The sequence below is a fragment of the Dipodomys merriami genome, unplaced genomic scaffold, assembly GCF_024711535.1.
Source record: "Dipodomys merriami isolate MVZ:Mamm:240054 unplaced genomic scaffold, mDipMer1.0.p SCAF_21, whole genome shotgun sequence".
Taxonomy (NCBI): domain Eukaryota; kingdom Metazoa; phylum Chordata; class Mammalia; order Rodentia; family Heteromyidae; genus Dipodomys; species Dipodomys merriami.
Genome location: NW_027203493.1, coordinates 31,337,388 through 31,352,355, shown reverse-complemented (window position 1 = coordinate 31,352,355; position 14,968 = coordinate 31,337,388). Strand labels below are relative to the sequence as shown.

Here is a 14,968-nt window from a genome sequence, read left to right as displayed (position 1 = left end):
AAATAAATGTGCATTGTCTTCTTTGACATACACAATAGAGAACATAAACTGAGAGCACAAGACATAGAGAATCCATCTCAAGCATATTGTTTTTGATTCTAGTGAGTCAGCCCAGTCAGCAAAATACTCATAGGCCCTTGAAGCTCCCCTGGGACAAACAGCATAAATAGCAGCAATGACTCCATTTAAGAGTATTGAAAATACAGTTTTAATTTTGATTAATTTCACAACTGACAACATTGACATTTCTTTAAACAAATAGTTCTGTTAAGTCACAGCCTTGTCCTGTGTCCCCAGATGCCCAAGAGGCAGTGATTTCATGTCCCCTGGAAGTTTAACAGTGCTGTCAACATCAACAGGATGGTTGATGGGGACCAGATATGCTATCAGATAAGCCAAGGAGACATGCTGTCATGTTTATTGGATACAGAATCAAATATAAAAATGATGCACAACAGGTAACTGCAATGAGCATATTCTGTACTTAGCTTCAGTTCCTTTCAACAAAGGAGAAAGTTTTCAATAGCAAGAAGGATGCAAATATGTGTCTTCCTTGGAGCCTTTCCTATAGTGATTTTCATTACACATTTAAAGAAGTAGAGTTTAGCTTCCTTATGACCTAAAAAGAAACATAGTTTAGTTATTTTAATTGACAGTATTTTGAATCTATTATCTCATTTACTCTTTATATTAATGCTAGTACCTAGATACTTTTGAAACCCTTGATTTTTAAAGGGAGAAACTGAAGCCCACTGTGAGTTAAGTGACTGGCCCACATGTGGTCTTATAGCTAGTAGAGGGCAAACACAGTTGAGCACAAGATCCTACTTTTAATTCAAAAGTTTAAAACATTACAGTTTATACTCTTAAAGGATAATGTCATTGCCTTTTAAGTCAAAATGCTAGAACCATCATAATTAAAATGGCAAATTAGCAGTGTCTACATTTTCTGGGCTGATCATCTTAGTGGTAGAAGAAAGAGTAGAAAAACAGAGAAGATAAAGTCTCAGTGTTTTTCCTTCAGACATTAGTGGAGATACCTTTCTGTGTAGATATTCTCAACTATAATGGGTCCTCAGAGGCTCAAAGCATGGACTATGTGTGGTTATCTATCTTCCCACCCAACAGTACAAGGCAGTCACCTTCTTCCTGGAGTCATTGGCTGCTCAGGCTTGAAGGTTCCTGCGGCGGCGGCGGCCAAAGGCATTGGAATCCACATTGGTGGGCACGAAGTCATCCTTCACAACACCCCCTGATCTGCTCAGCAAGCCTGCCAGTCGTTGGGTCACACAGGTGGCAGTGTTACAGGCTCTCTTCTGGGCAGCGATACTGATTATCAGAATGGAGAAGGAAGAGGTCCGATGGTGATGACTTGGGTGGAGCTTGTCCCTTGAGATCATCATGGTAATATTGCTGTGCTGAGAAACACTAATTAACCTTAAGTGTTTCTCCTAATCAGTTATCAGAGATGAAAAATCACAGGGCTATTAGGGAAAATGGTGTGATTGGTCTCCATGGGGGAACCTAGAAGGTGTCAGGATGAGTAGCCATGACACAGGTTAAAAATCAGCAAAGGCTTATGAGCCTAGGGGGAATTATGGTGCCACATTGAGACTTTGCAAGAACTATGGAATCTATATCCTAGTCACAGGTACAAGTACCCCTTCTTAAGAAAATGAAAATCCCTGGATCTTACCTGAAAAAAGAGCAGAATTCCAGAAGTGCTTACCTACCTTCTCCTTAACACCTGTTCTTGTTGCTTGAGCTGTGTCAGTAGGATAACCATCATACCTTGTATCCAGCTACCCCAGGCCTAAGGCTATTTCTAAGCACAGTTCTTAAACACCATGAAGCCTGAGATGTGGGTCAGAGAAACCACCACCACAGCTCAGATCTTTTTAGAAAAAATAGTTTTATTCCCAACCAACCAGCACAATTGAGAAGCAGGATTGAGAAGTTCTGCTCTGAAATCTTCAGAAGCCTCAGAGGAGTACCTTGCTCTCTGATATGTTCCCAAATGGTTCTCTCTGGGCCTCTGAGTCATTTCTTTTTACCCATCTGAGGTTCCAGACATCCTCTGCCACAGGAGAGCCACCAATAACAGCCCAAAGAGCAATCAGAGAAAAGCCACATGCATCAAGTTATAGGAAGGAAGCAAAAAAGGAAATTAGAAAGGAAAGGGGAAGCTTAGTTGGTATACTGGGGCATGCCAACATAAGGGTGGTAGTTTGTCTCCAAGTTTCTGGCCACATTCCTTTTCTTGCCAGGTGCTCCAACCCCAATTGCGGTTTGGGGGAATGTGTGAAATTTGTTGAGGTCTTGGGTGTACGAGCCCAGCATGCAGGTACTCAGATTCCCACACCGCTTAGATCTGGAGCTGTCCAGGCTGCAAAGAAAAAAACATGCCAGAAAAAAACATGCCGTAGGGGCTGCCTCTGTACGCAGTCAGTATAAGGGTAAGCATGAGGACTTCAAGCTAGGGCAGGTGGCACAGGCAGGAAGGCAACTCATACTTCCTTCATTGGGAGGACTCAGGGATGGGGTCAGTTAGGGTAGGGTGAGGAAGGGCTGCAGTTGGGAAAGGGTGATATTTTCTGACATTCTGCTGTTCAGTCCTTCATGCTTTACAGGGTCATTCTCAGGGTAGATGCGGGTCCCCACATGCCTCTGCCCAGGCAGTGCTAGGACCAGGCCAGGGCTGGTCTCTTTCCAGGCTCAAGGAACACAGGAAGGTAGGGCTGGAGAAGGGTGCTCTACCGGATCCATTGAAAACATGCACATCTCTCTGGAGTCTCGGACCTACCTCAGTCACTCCTCTACCTGCCCATACCCCCTGAATGGCCTTCCCTTCACTTTGCAAATGTATAACAAGGACTCCTTGTTGGTATGAAAGAACATTATATGCAGATTAATGTGGGAGAGCCAAATAAAACATTCTCCCCAGATATACCAAAGGTCTATCCCCAGGTTTCAGTTTTACTCTTACTAGTTTTAATCCATGCTGTGCTGGGAGGTTTCCCCAGTATTGATGAACCAGTTCCCACTGTAAGCAATTCCACACCTTCTCTAACTACTTTTGGAAATGGATCTTCTAAATGTGATCTACCCAGTCACTCCAGGTGACCTCTGTCTTCTATGGAGCTCGAGAACAGCTTGACCTAGGTTCTGTTAACATTGCCTTCTGGACTTCTGACCATGTATGTTCTCTTTTACCTCTTGCCATCCTCCCTTCCCTTCTGTGTGTGTGTGTGTGTGTGTGTGTGTGTGTGTGTGTGTGTGTGTGTGTGTGTGTGTGTGTGTGTGTGTGTGCACCTGTGTGTGGGGGGATGTATGCTGGACTGGGTAGGGAGCCTTACCTGGAGTCCTCGACTTCCTGAGTCTGCTCAAGCTCCAACTCCCTGGCCTTCATCTGCACATAGTCCTGCACTAGTTCAGCCAGCAGAAGGCGCAGCTCTTCCTCACTGAGGGTGGCCAGATCTGGGCTGCTCTCCAAGGTAGATCTGCAGAGGGGAGGTAGACCCAAAGCAGGCTCTGAGCCACTGCCTGCTTCCTCCCCAGAATAAGCAGCCAAGCTTCTTGCTCCCTGCTTCTTTCCCTGGGGATATAGCTGCAGGGCTTGAGGCCAGAGTCTTCTCTAGGAGCTAGTGTCTTCACTTCATTGGCATGGTATACTGAAGCCAGTTCTTATAGTCTTATGAATGCTGATGGTTAATTTTCAGGAATTTTGCAAGTTAAGTGTTAAGCACAGCCATTATTAAAAATCAAATGATAAAGCTTAAAATTAGTATTGAATCTGAGAAAGATTAAATTTCATAAGTAAAATTTGGACATAGGTGAGAAAAAGATCAACATGTTACAAATCAGTTTCAATAGCAACAAATTTCTCACTGAACTAATACACAGGTTAAGATGAGGTTTATTTCTCAGAACATGGCTTAATTGGATACATAGATTGGTTACCAATATAAAAATCAGAAAACAATGAAAGAATTTTGTGAGAGTTAATAGTCAATATGAAATATAACAAGAGCATTGTACATCTTATTACTATTTATAAATTGTGCGCCCCCCATCTTTATGCCAATAAATCCATAATAAACAAATATTTCCCTTAAGAGAGATGCCATTTTTTTGAACATTCAGAACACCACAATGAAGAGTCAGGGGATTGTATGGAGATCTTTAGTCTGTCTTACCTGAATGGCACTGCATGGAGGCTGCCAACCTGGTACAGGACCAAGATGCTGAGAGCTAGGAAGAGAGAGAACTTCTGGAAGCCCATAATGCCTCCCTGCAAAGGAAGAATGATGTCATCTGCAGCAGTTCTCTGTTTGCTTCTGCTTGCTTCTAAGTACTTGGTTATGTGGCTTCTGCTAGTTACTACATTACTCTTCCTCTTTGTTTCTTTATCAGCAAAGTAGACCAATGGGAAAGTCCAGTGGGCTTATAACACACATGGTTTGGCAAGCTGGAGGAGTGATTTTGGCAGAACAGATTGGTGGTGAGTTCTCAGTCGGAAGAACTCATCTATGAGCAGCACATGCACATTAACCTGTTGATGGAGTCCCTCCTTCTGCATCCAGTTTTGGGGACTGAATTCAGAATCTCTGGAATGCTAAATTCTCTACGACTGGGAGAGTGCCTCTTGCCTCCACTTCTGAGTGGTTGAAATTACCGGAAAGCACCATCACCTTGGCTTGTAGACCCTGTCCCAACTACTACTCAGGTAAGGAGACCCAGAGCTAGCTGACTTCTTTGTGCATGAGGATGGGGAGGGAGAGGAGATGGCGAGGGAATATCTCCAGCGGTTAAAAGCCCTGAGAAATTGAGTTCAGCTGCTCCGCTCTCTAGCCATTCAGTTGTTTGCAAGAACTAAGTTTAAGGAAGTCTCAAATTTGGACCCAAGACACTTCCCTTAGTAACTCCCAAAGCCAGGAGCGAGGCTTGCAGTTTAGGATTGCCAGTCGTTCAGCAGCTAGTTTTTGCCACACCCTCATGCTAGCCCAGGCTCTGAACCAAGTTTCCAGGGAATGCGAGGTACTAGTCCTGACTCCTGGAATATTTCATCTGCAGAAAGCTCACTCTTGCATGCTGCTGCTGCGTTCTGAACGCTCAGGGACTGAATCTTGGCTTAAGCATGCGGCAGCAGGAGAAAGGAGCCTGCAGCCACGTGGGAAGAGCGCAGCAAGGAGTTCTCTGATAGATACCCGTCCGAATCTAACTGGAGCAGGAGTGTCGAATGAATCGCGAACTAACAGACTGGCAAAGAGACTGAAATAGAAGTGGACAGAGAAGTGGTAGGAATATAAACTAAGAGATAGACTGATGGGATGGGAAGGAGCAAGAAGAGAGAGCACACACACACACCTGAGCAGGAGAATCTTGGGGCTTACCTGTCTGATAGAAGGCGTCCAGTCCAGCTAGAGCCTGGTGGCACTTGCGGAGGGGACTCGCTGGGCAGTGACTCCTGCCGCCCAGCGCAAACAGCTGCTCTTATTCCCGCCGCCCTGGGTCGGGAGGGGTCCTCAAGCGCAGCTGGGCAACCAATGGGCGGAGTGGTCTTGTGCCCCATCCACATTGCGTCACCCCCATGCTTCCGGAACCTGAAATGTCCATCAGGACCGCTTCACTTGTGTGTTTGCATTGAGGTCATTAATAAAAGTGATAGTCGGGGTGGGGAAATACGAGAAAAGCCCTTAAAATAAGCGGGAATTTGAGGGCGGTTTGACGTTAAAACAGATCTCACCACTTCATTCATTCATTGGCTTTGAACTTTCCTGCTCACTCCCAACCCCAGCTGCACGATCTTGGAGGGCGGGGTCCAGATGCCTGCCCAAGCTAGGCTTAGAATGTTAGCAAGCCGAAGGATGGATTCTTTGGACGCGTATTCCGTGGTAACATTGCACTGAAGGGAGAAGCTGGTGGGAAACAGGAAATGCAGATGGAAACAAGAACTTTGTTAGAACAGAGTTTTAGTGTGGCGGCGTCATTCCAGGGTGTGCGGTCACAGGCAAATCACTTTAAGGATTCTTAATGAACCCATCTTTAAAATGGGTACATTAGTCCCATCTTGAGGAAATGTTACAAGAAAGCCCAGCTTTTGGAAGGCAGATATGTTTCCCAGCAGGGAAGTCCTGAAGATTTCTACTGATGCTTTTCCAATCCCTATTGAGCTAGACTGCCTCCTATGGCTTTGAAGGGTCCCAGGGTTCTCTTCAGACCCATTGCATGCACGAGGAAGGGGTCAACAGCCCAGCGGGCCGAGAAGCAAGCAACAGATGCTTCCAAAACCTCCATCCAAACTTCTAATTCTTCCTCCTCCGGTCCCACATCCATCACCTTCCACTCCACCTGCTTGAACCATTTACACAGCTGCCCCTGTGCTTCAGCTGCTGTTTGCAAAGATGTTTAAGTGGTATTTATTCCGGCCCGGCCCCTCTCCACCTCTCGGCCCCACTTAGGTCTTAGACTAGAGAGCAGATAGGCTTGACAGTGCTGTGTGCTTGGCCAACTCACACTCACCCTCAGTACACACGCCAACGAGCTCGGTCACTCGGACCTTGGCGCACAAGGGGTATTCTTAGAGGATCACTCTCAAATGTGTTCCAAGCCTGCCTTCTTCTCTCCTGCAGGCACATTCCAAGTATCCTCCCAAAGCTCATCTGTGTCCACTCACACTCTCAAAACACATAGGGGCACTCCATCGCACCCGATTATGCTTGATCTGAATCCCTCTCAAACCTGCCCTCTCCCAGAGCTTTCACGCCCCCGTGCACCTAGAATGGCTGAGGTTTAGACGAAAGCGTTTGTTGGGTGCGCAAAAGAAGCTCCACTTTTCCGGAATTCCCTAATCAGAGCTCACAGGGCTCAATCCACTGCAGCCTTTTTGCATGCTGTTAGGGCTGTTAAGTACAGCAGTAGCATCATCTAGGGGCTGTGGATGGATACGAGGATCCTGGCTTCACGTTTTCCAGCATTTCCTAGGGTACTCCTGCCTCACAACACATCTCTTCTTCTTCGAGGGTCCACAGCTTTCATGCGCAAGGCGTCAGCGGACCTGCCTAACTTCTAAGATTCCCTTCTGCGGGGTGGCAGAAGGCAATAACAACTTAAGGCTGGGGCCGGGTGTCTCAGATCTCTTTCCACAGGGTCAGTAGGCCGGAAGGCCTCAAAAGACCCCAGGTAGTAAGAACTGTAGGGGTAGGACCACAACAAGTCCTCAGATTCAGAGCTGGGAAATGCTAGCTGTGCTTGCTCCGAACTGGGCTGAGCCGCACCGATCTGTCTCCTTCGCTCCGCTCCCTCCCCTCCTCTGTTTATCTCCTAACTGCCTGTTGAAGCCTGGGCGCGACTTTTGCGACTGACTCCGGGGGCTTCTGGGCTCTCCCCACCCCCCTGTTGTTTTTCTTTCTTCCAGAAATTAAGTTCTGAGCTCCCGTGGAGTTTCAAAAAGGAGTTGGGAAGGACAAGTTACAGCCACTATGTGGCGCACGGTGGCCATGGCCATTTGGGATTGTGGTAAAAGCCATTTGCGTTCAGGTGCCAGTAATTCTCAGGAAATATTTTTTTCTTTTTTTTTTTTTTCTTTTTTTTTGGTCGGTCATGGGGCCTGAACTCTGGGCCTAGGCGCTGTCCCTCAGCTCTTCAGCTCAAGGCTAGCGCTCAACCACTTGAGCCACAGCACCACTTCCATATTTTTCTCTTTTAATTCCAGAGAAATCTAATGTACGGACTTTCTAAATCGTTTGCAAGCATATGTGTCTTTGATGTGCGTTTGCCCAAAGAGAGAACCTGTGGCTTTTATTCATGTATTGGTGACGACACTGTAGTTTAGAAATTTCATGGCACCAGTGGTCCGAAACTCTGCTCCTAGCTGCAGTCTGTAACGCAGAGTGCCTCTCAGTGAAATCTTCCATAGCTACAAATCACTAGAGTCTGCTATGGGTGTCTAAACAGTCTATATCCAGAGGGCGCTAGTGTAGCCTCCAGCAATTTCAAACCTTATTCTATAGTCATCTTGGGGAAAGGGAAAAGCAAACAGGCATTATCCCTCAATCCCTCCTAAATTTGTAGGAAGTTACTGGATGTGCTGGGAAAAGGTTAAAGGAAAAGTATTTTCTTTGGTAAATAGCACGACGCTGGGCGCACCAGTAAGTGCTCCGTTAGTCTTAAATGGAAATTAATTAATTCTAGCAAATTCACTAGTTGGTCTCTTAGAGAAAATCCTGACCAAGTTACAGCTGTATAATACTGGCTTTCCAAACTAGGAGTGCAAAACTATTAGGCGTGTTTTATTTAACACAGGTTGGGTGTCCTGTTAGAAGTTTCCAGGAAGAAATTAGGGAAGAGTTACCCCTAGGGTTTATTCTAAAGACTAGACTCTCCCGGGGAAATGTAAAACTATTTTCCTTTGAAACCATTCTTGATTTATCCCATGATCCCCAAATACTTGAGATCTTCCAGTGCTCTTAGATTCTGCTCATCAGGGGGAACTTCTCTGACTTTTAACACTAAACAGAGCATGGTCCAGATCTGTGGAGAGCAGTTAAGGAAAATGATGATCTGATAACAGCCCTTCATGTCACTGTCACTTTTCCTAATTTCTAAATCTGGAAATCAGGATTGGTTGTGAAATAATCTAGTTTGAGAAAAAACTTTTACAACCCTCCAATGAATTCTATCTGTAATATCTATTTAAAACACTAATGAAGTTTTGTAGAAAGTTCTTATCTGAATTTCCACATGGTTAGAAGGTTTATCCCTAAAGGCTAACTCTTTTTATTGAGCAAGAAAGTAATGAAGTAAACAAGTGACAATCCAAAAGAAAAAACATGCACTTTCAAAGCTCGGAGCTCAAGTCAAACATAATGCTTTCTGTTCAATTTATGTATAACATCAACTCAACAACAGAATCACAATACTAATTGCAGTGTCAGTGGCAATTGAATTGACAATAGAAACCCATTCTTTAGCATGGTAGACAGTTGGAGCTACAAACTTCACTGGAGTGTCTCTACTGAAAATTGATAGTACTGTTTAAAGAAGGGCAGAAATAAAACTTTCCACCACTGAATTTACTGAAGAACTCCAAAAGGAGAACTTTTACTTCTGATAATTCTCCTAAGACAACTTTAGAGAGCAGTAAAACTCTTACTGGGGGAGGGAGAATATAGATAGATAGCTGTTAAGTGACAGCAAGATTCATAAAAGCCAACAGATGGAACCACCTGAGTGTCCATTGAGAGATGAGTAGGGAAAGAATATGTGGTATATGTGTATATATGATGGGGTATTATTCAGCCTTGAAAAGAAGGAAATCCTGCCACTTGCAACTTGCTTATTGTTGACACATAATGCTCTTATTGATAAGGAAAAATACTATATACTTTTGGAGATTATAGTAAGGGAAATAAGTTAGACACAGTAAGATAAACATAGCATGACTACACTTATATGTGTAATCTTGAAAAAAGAGCTTATAGTAATAAAGAGTAGAAGATGGTTATTAGGAGGTAGAGATTGTGTGGAAAGGAGAGATATTGGTCAATCTGGAGACCTAATGTATAGCACTGACTAAAGATAAAATATATTCTTGAACTTTTCCAAGACAGTAGATTTCAAATGTTCTTGCCGTGCATACACAAACACATATAAATACAATATACAGAGGTAATTAGGAGGGAAAAAGTTGTTTATTGTATTAATTGTGGTAATAATTTCACAATGTACAAGTCTATGAACATAATTTCACAATGCACATGTCTATGAACATATCACATAGTACATTTTTAAAGAATAAAACCTTTTCAGCCGGGTGCTGGTGGTTCACACCTGTAATCCTAGCTACTCAGGAGGCTGAGATCTGAGAATCACAGTTCAAAGCCAGCCCGGGTAGGAAAGGTCGTGAGACTCCTATCTTCAATAAACCACTCAGAAAACTGGAAGTGGTGCTGTGGCTTAAGTGGTAGAGTGTTAGCCTTGATCTGAAGAGCTGACAGACAGGGCCCAGACCCAGAGTTCAAGCCCCACGAATGACCAAAACAAACAAACAAACAAAAAAAACCCTTTTCATATATATAGAAAAAAATAGAAAAAAAGAGAGTTAGCTACAAGTGGACCCCAGTATGAATTTTGATGAAGCTTTTAGAAGAGGTAAATCTTTTTTAAATATATTTTTTTATTGTAAAGATACTGTACAGAGGGGTTACAGTTACATGAATAAGGTAGTGAGTACATTTCCTATTGAGCATTGTTACCCCTCCTTTGTTTTTCCCCTACCATCCCTGCCCTCCCCACCTCTCCAACTCCTCCCTGCCCCCCGAAATTTTGAAGTTTGTCTTCAGCATAGTGTCTTGTACATCTCATTGTTACAATGGGTCAACCTGTATCCTTATTTCAGCATTTTGTTATTTCCCTTGCCCTCCCCAAATTAGAAAAATGTATATACAAGATGCAGGGCACTGGAATCAAATAAGTGAAACAGGGGTTAAAGAATATAGAAAAGAAACAAAAACCAATCACATAGTACATTATAAGTACATTAAAAACAACAGCGACAAAGATAAAACCTCTTATGTACCTATCTTGGGGTTCATTTCACTTAGCATCATCTTAAATGGTCATATGTATATAGTTTTTGACCTTTTCTGCTTGTCCTAGACATATACTAGTTATTGCAAATAAGGGAAACCATGGGACCTATGTTTCTTTGGGTCTGGGTTACTTCATTTAATATAATTTTTTCCAAGTCTTTCCATTTCCTAACAAATGGGGCGGTATCATTCTTTTTGATGGAGGCATAGAATTCCATTATGTGTGTGTGTGTGTGTGTGTGTGTGTGTGTGTGTGTGTGGTGTGTGTGTGTATATGTCTCATATTTTCTTGATCTATTCATCTACTGAGGGGCATCTGGGAGAAGAGGTAAATCTTTACATAGATATCAGAAAGGATATCTTTGTTTTTTAATGACATAGATATAAAATTATATGGAGGATATTGTATGTGCAATAAGCATGAAAGTTACATAAAATATTGAAATAAAATAAGGGAAAATATGCATATTAAAACTTCAATCAAGTTCCATCTGTGTCCTAAGCACAACGTATATGTTAGCTTTCATGTTCTCAGCAGTTTAATAAGATGGGTGTTACTGTCTTCATTGTTCAAGCAAAGAACTAGTAAGATTATTTGGTCTGAATTAATTTTATTTTCTTGACTCCTAAAATTCCGGAACATACCTTATCTGTCTGTGATGCCAGGTAAGAGGTCTGGTCCCCTGGAAATGAGCACTGACTCAGAGGAAGATATGGGTCTGTCTGTTTTCCTCAGGGCTGATGTGATTTGTGGTGAGAAGCTCAATGACCAAGCATAAATCACTTACAATTCCTGTACCAGCATATGTGAGACTGTCAGTTTTGCAGTAAGAAAATAAATGTTGGTACTGCCACTTAAGTTAAGTAAATGGCTAGCCCAATTAGATTCACAAAATAAAAATTTAAGATACTACAAAAATAATTCACGTTCCCTTCAAATCCAAATGAGTTTACTTGTATTTAGCATGATGTGTTATTTTACTTCATCTGACTTTGTAGAGTGGCTGACTTTGTAGAGTGCTTGGTTTGCCAGTGGAAATCACGTTATGGAAGAGGAGTTAGTAGAAATTGTGTCTGGAATCTGTAGACAGGGTTTTAACCCAAACCCTGACACAAAGATGTGATTTTTGAGAGAATCTTCTGGGTCTCCATTTATATCCTGTTGGGTCCAGAGTCCTAATTTTTCTTCTAATTCTGACATTCTATGAATATGTTATCTATATGTTTTCTTGACAGTACTTTTGAATAGCCCTAGGCTATCCACTATTTGGCTTCTTCCACTTTTCTAGTCAAGCTATCCTTATGAAAGGACAGCAGAATAGGTGAATATGAAAGAGAAAGAATACATCTTTCTATTGCATGATGAAATTATTAAAGATGTTGCCCTTCCCTCATTGTGAGGATTTTTCAGAAAAGGTAAGAGTAATAAGGAATGAAGGAATTGGTTCTTGTCTCCTGGTAACAGTATCTTAGGAGAGGAGATGCAGAGAAAGCAAGACAGCTAGACTGGGAGCACCATTTTTTCTCTACCTTCATGAAAATGAATTTGTAGCTGACTCCTCTTGGACAGGAGTCCAACTTTTTGCAAGTTGTTAGCAGACGCTTTGCAATGTAGCTCTCTGGCAGTTCTACCTAGAGCTCAAAACACATTTTTTCCCAAAGCACTTTTTTTTCTTAAGAGAGAGGAACTTGTTTTATTTTCTTTTATTTTGTGTTGTTATTATTAAAGAATATACTTCTTAAAACAGTGGAAAAACAGCTCTAACAAGGTCTCTGAAATATTTTCCTCTAAAGTGAGGAGGTATGACAGAAGAATTAATTTTCAAGTAGATCTAGCCAATATTTCAATAAATATATGGTGAATAATTTGGTTGAGCAATAAGTCAATTGAGAGTTTAAGGAGATGTATTAGGTTAATTAATAGATACTATGAATACATAAAATACATTTGTTTAAAAGAGTTACAGAATCTAATTATATGGGTAGTCACATTTGACAATATTCTATATGGTTCATAGAAATAGAATGAACCCAATAAATGCATTTAATTGGATATATGAAGACTTAGGTAAGTGAGAAGTGTAGGACTTTTTATATCTTTGTTATTAAATGAATGAAGGAAAAGTACAACTAGTTAACTGGAGTTGAGTAAAGATGAGTCCATTAGATTTCCCCACTTAAGCTTCCTCCGTGTGTTAAAGTCATAAAAAAAATCTGTGCACAAATGGAACAAGTAAAGCTATCTTTTTAAAATTTTTTTTATTGTGAAAATACTGTACAGAGGGGTTACAATTACATGGGCAAGGTAGTGAATACATTTCTTATCAAGCATTGTAGCCTCCTCCTTTGTTTACCCTTCCCATCCCTTCCCAGGCTCCCCCCGCCCCCCCACTCAATCCTCCCCCCCACCAAAGTTGTAAAGTTCGTTTTTGACATGACAACTTGTACTTCTCATTGTTGCAACGGATCCACTTGTATCCTTATTTAAATGACTTGTTTTTTCCCTTCCCCTCCACAAATTATACTGACATCAAATACAGTGAAAGCAGGGGTTATACTGTGGGGGAGGGACATACAAAGCAACCAAGAAAAAGTAAAGCTATCTTTATAAGATTATCTTGTGAGGTTTTGAGTATAGTTTAAGTAGAAGACAATGAGTGGGATCAAATGAGCAAAGCCTTGCATTTGCAAATAAAAGGGATATACATAAAGTTCTTTTGTGTTCAAGAGCATCTTAGGCCAACCTGTTGATCTCCATTCTGTTGGTGTAACCTGAACAAATGTAAATAAATCTGTTGTTTCCCCTGTGTTGATACCATCCCTTCATGTAGGTGACCCTGGACTTAGGGTATAGTACAGTATTCTCTGTGAGCTAATTTATATTCCTAGGAATTGGATAGTTAGATGCTTCATTTGTTCTCCCAGACTCTACTGGGGTCAAAGAAGATTGGCCTTCTCTATAGGAAGTGAGCTACCAAGGTTAACAGAACTGAGGTGCACTGTATTCAGGAAAAGGAGAAAATGAACAGGACCAACTTGAACAAGCATAAATTTACATGTGAAACAAAGAAGAATAAAGAATAAAACACTTGGTGAATAAGTGTATTCATTTTCTATTTCTGCTATACAATTTTAATAGCTTAAAACAATGCAAATTAATAATTATCTTATATGTCTGTGAAAGCCTAGCATCTCCAACATCTGTCTCACTAGGCTGAAATGTTTGAAAGGTTGGATTCTTTGTGAAGTTTCTAGGGGAGAACCTATTTTCATTTTGTTTTCAGCTATAACAGCCAGTTACAGTTCTTCCTTTTGTCCCTTTGCCAAAACCAGAATCCTCAAATCTCATCACTATGAGTTCCTCTTCTGCTTCCTTCTTTTATTAAGCAGAATCCTTGTGGTTATACTGGGTTCAACTCTAACAATCCAGGACAATCTTTCCATCTCAATGTCTTCAATTTAATCATATCTGTAAAGTCTTTTTACTTTTTCTAAGGAGTCAGGATATAGCTATTTTGGAGAGGTTATTATTCTGCCTCCCATGTTAAGTACATGGTGGGCTAAATGACAAGGACTATAAATAGTGGGAGCTCAGAAAAAGAGGGCTTTGTAGGCTGGAGAACTTGAGAAATCCTCCTGGAGAAGGTGGAGCCAGAACCAGAAAGTAACTAAAAAGAAGGGAAATTATTTAGTCTCTGTTAAGGGTGGGAATCTATGGAGTGAAGGACAAGAGGTGAGCAGACAACTCCTCTTTATATCAGCCAATATCTGTCAATTTTGGCAATGATGTCTATGTTGAGACTCCAGTAGTAGTGGAGAACAAATCCTTTCCATCACAAATCTCCATGCACTGGTAGCTTATTATGCAGCTATTAGACACTAAAGATGGGGCTTGGACTTTGAGTCTGATGACTTCTAAATCTTTGCTAAACTCCATGGACAATAACTGAGCAGCAAGTTTTCTAGTGAGTTAAGCACTGGATTAAAACTCAACCAACTTCATAAATAACAGCTTGTATTTAGAAGTTAGTGGCTGCAGAGGTTGACCAGGCAGTAGAGAATTGTAACACATGTGAGTAGTGAATATGACCCCTAGGACTTTTTAACTACCCAATATGGAAAAGATTTCTAATGTTCCCCAGGAAAAGAGTGTGATGATTATTCATACTCAGGTATAAAGACTTTCAGACTTTTGATATGTAACATACCACCTAATGTTCTAATATAGCTTAGAATGAGGGACATCAAGTCAGAGGGTTTTAGAACAGATTAAGAATGAGAAAAGCATTCATGTGATTTTCTTGGAAAATAAGGGTCTATCTGACTTTCTTGTAGAGAACAGCTGAGTATTGCCTGAGCCGGTGTTGTTCCCTACT

At 41.7% G+C, this 14,968-nt stretch overlaps 1 protein-coding gene across 2 annotated transcripts; it reads right to left on the bottom strand.

Annotated features, from left to right (window-relative positions):
• Positions 1-552: 552 nt before the first annotated feature.
• On the bottom strand, positions 553-5,459 carry LOC138833772 (calcitonin gene-related peptide 2-like). 2 transcript variants are annotated; one of them, XM_070032068.1, is made up of 5 exons: positions 5,394-5,459; positions 4,197-4,291; positions 3,357-3,500; positions 1,143-1,329; positions 553-619 (listed from the first exon to the last, which is right to left on the bottom strand). In XM_070032068.1, the coding sequence occupies exons 2-4, from the start codon at positions 4,280-4,282 to the stop codon at positions 1,167-1,169; spliced, it is 393 nt and encodes a 130-aa protein (XP_069888169.1). In that variant the 5' UTR covers positions 4,283-4,291; positions 5,394-5,459; the 3' UTR covers positions 553-619; positions 1,143-1,166. The 2 variants fall into 2 exon arrangements, with proteins under 2 accessions (XP_069888169.1, XP_069888168.1); XM_070032067.1 differs by lacking the exons at positions 553-619; positions 1,143-1,329 and adding an exon at positions 1,973-2,386.
• Positions 5,460-14,968: the final 9,509 nt, after the last annotated feature.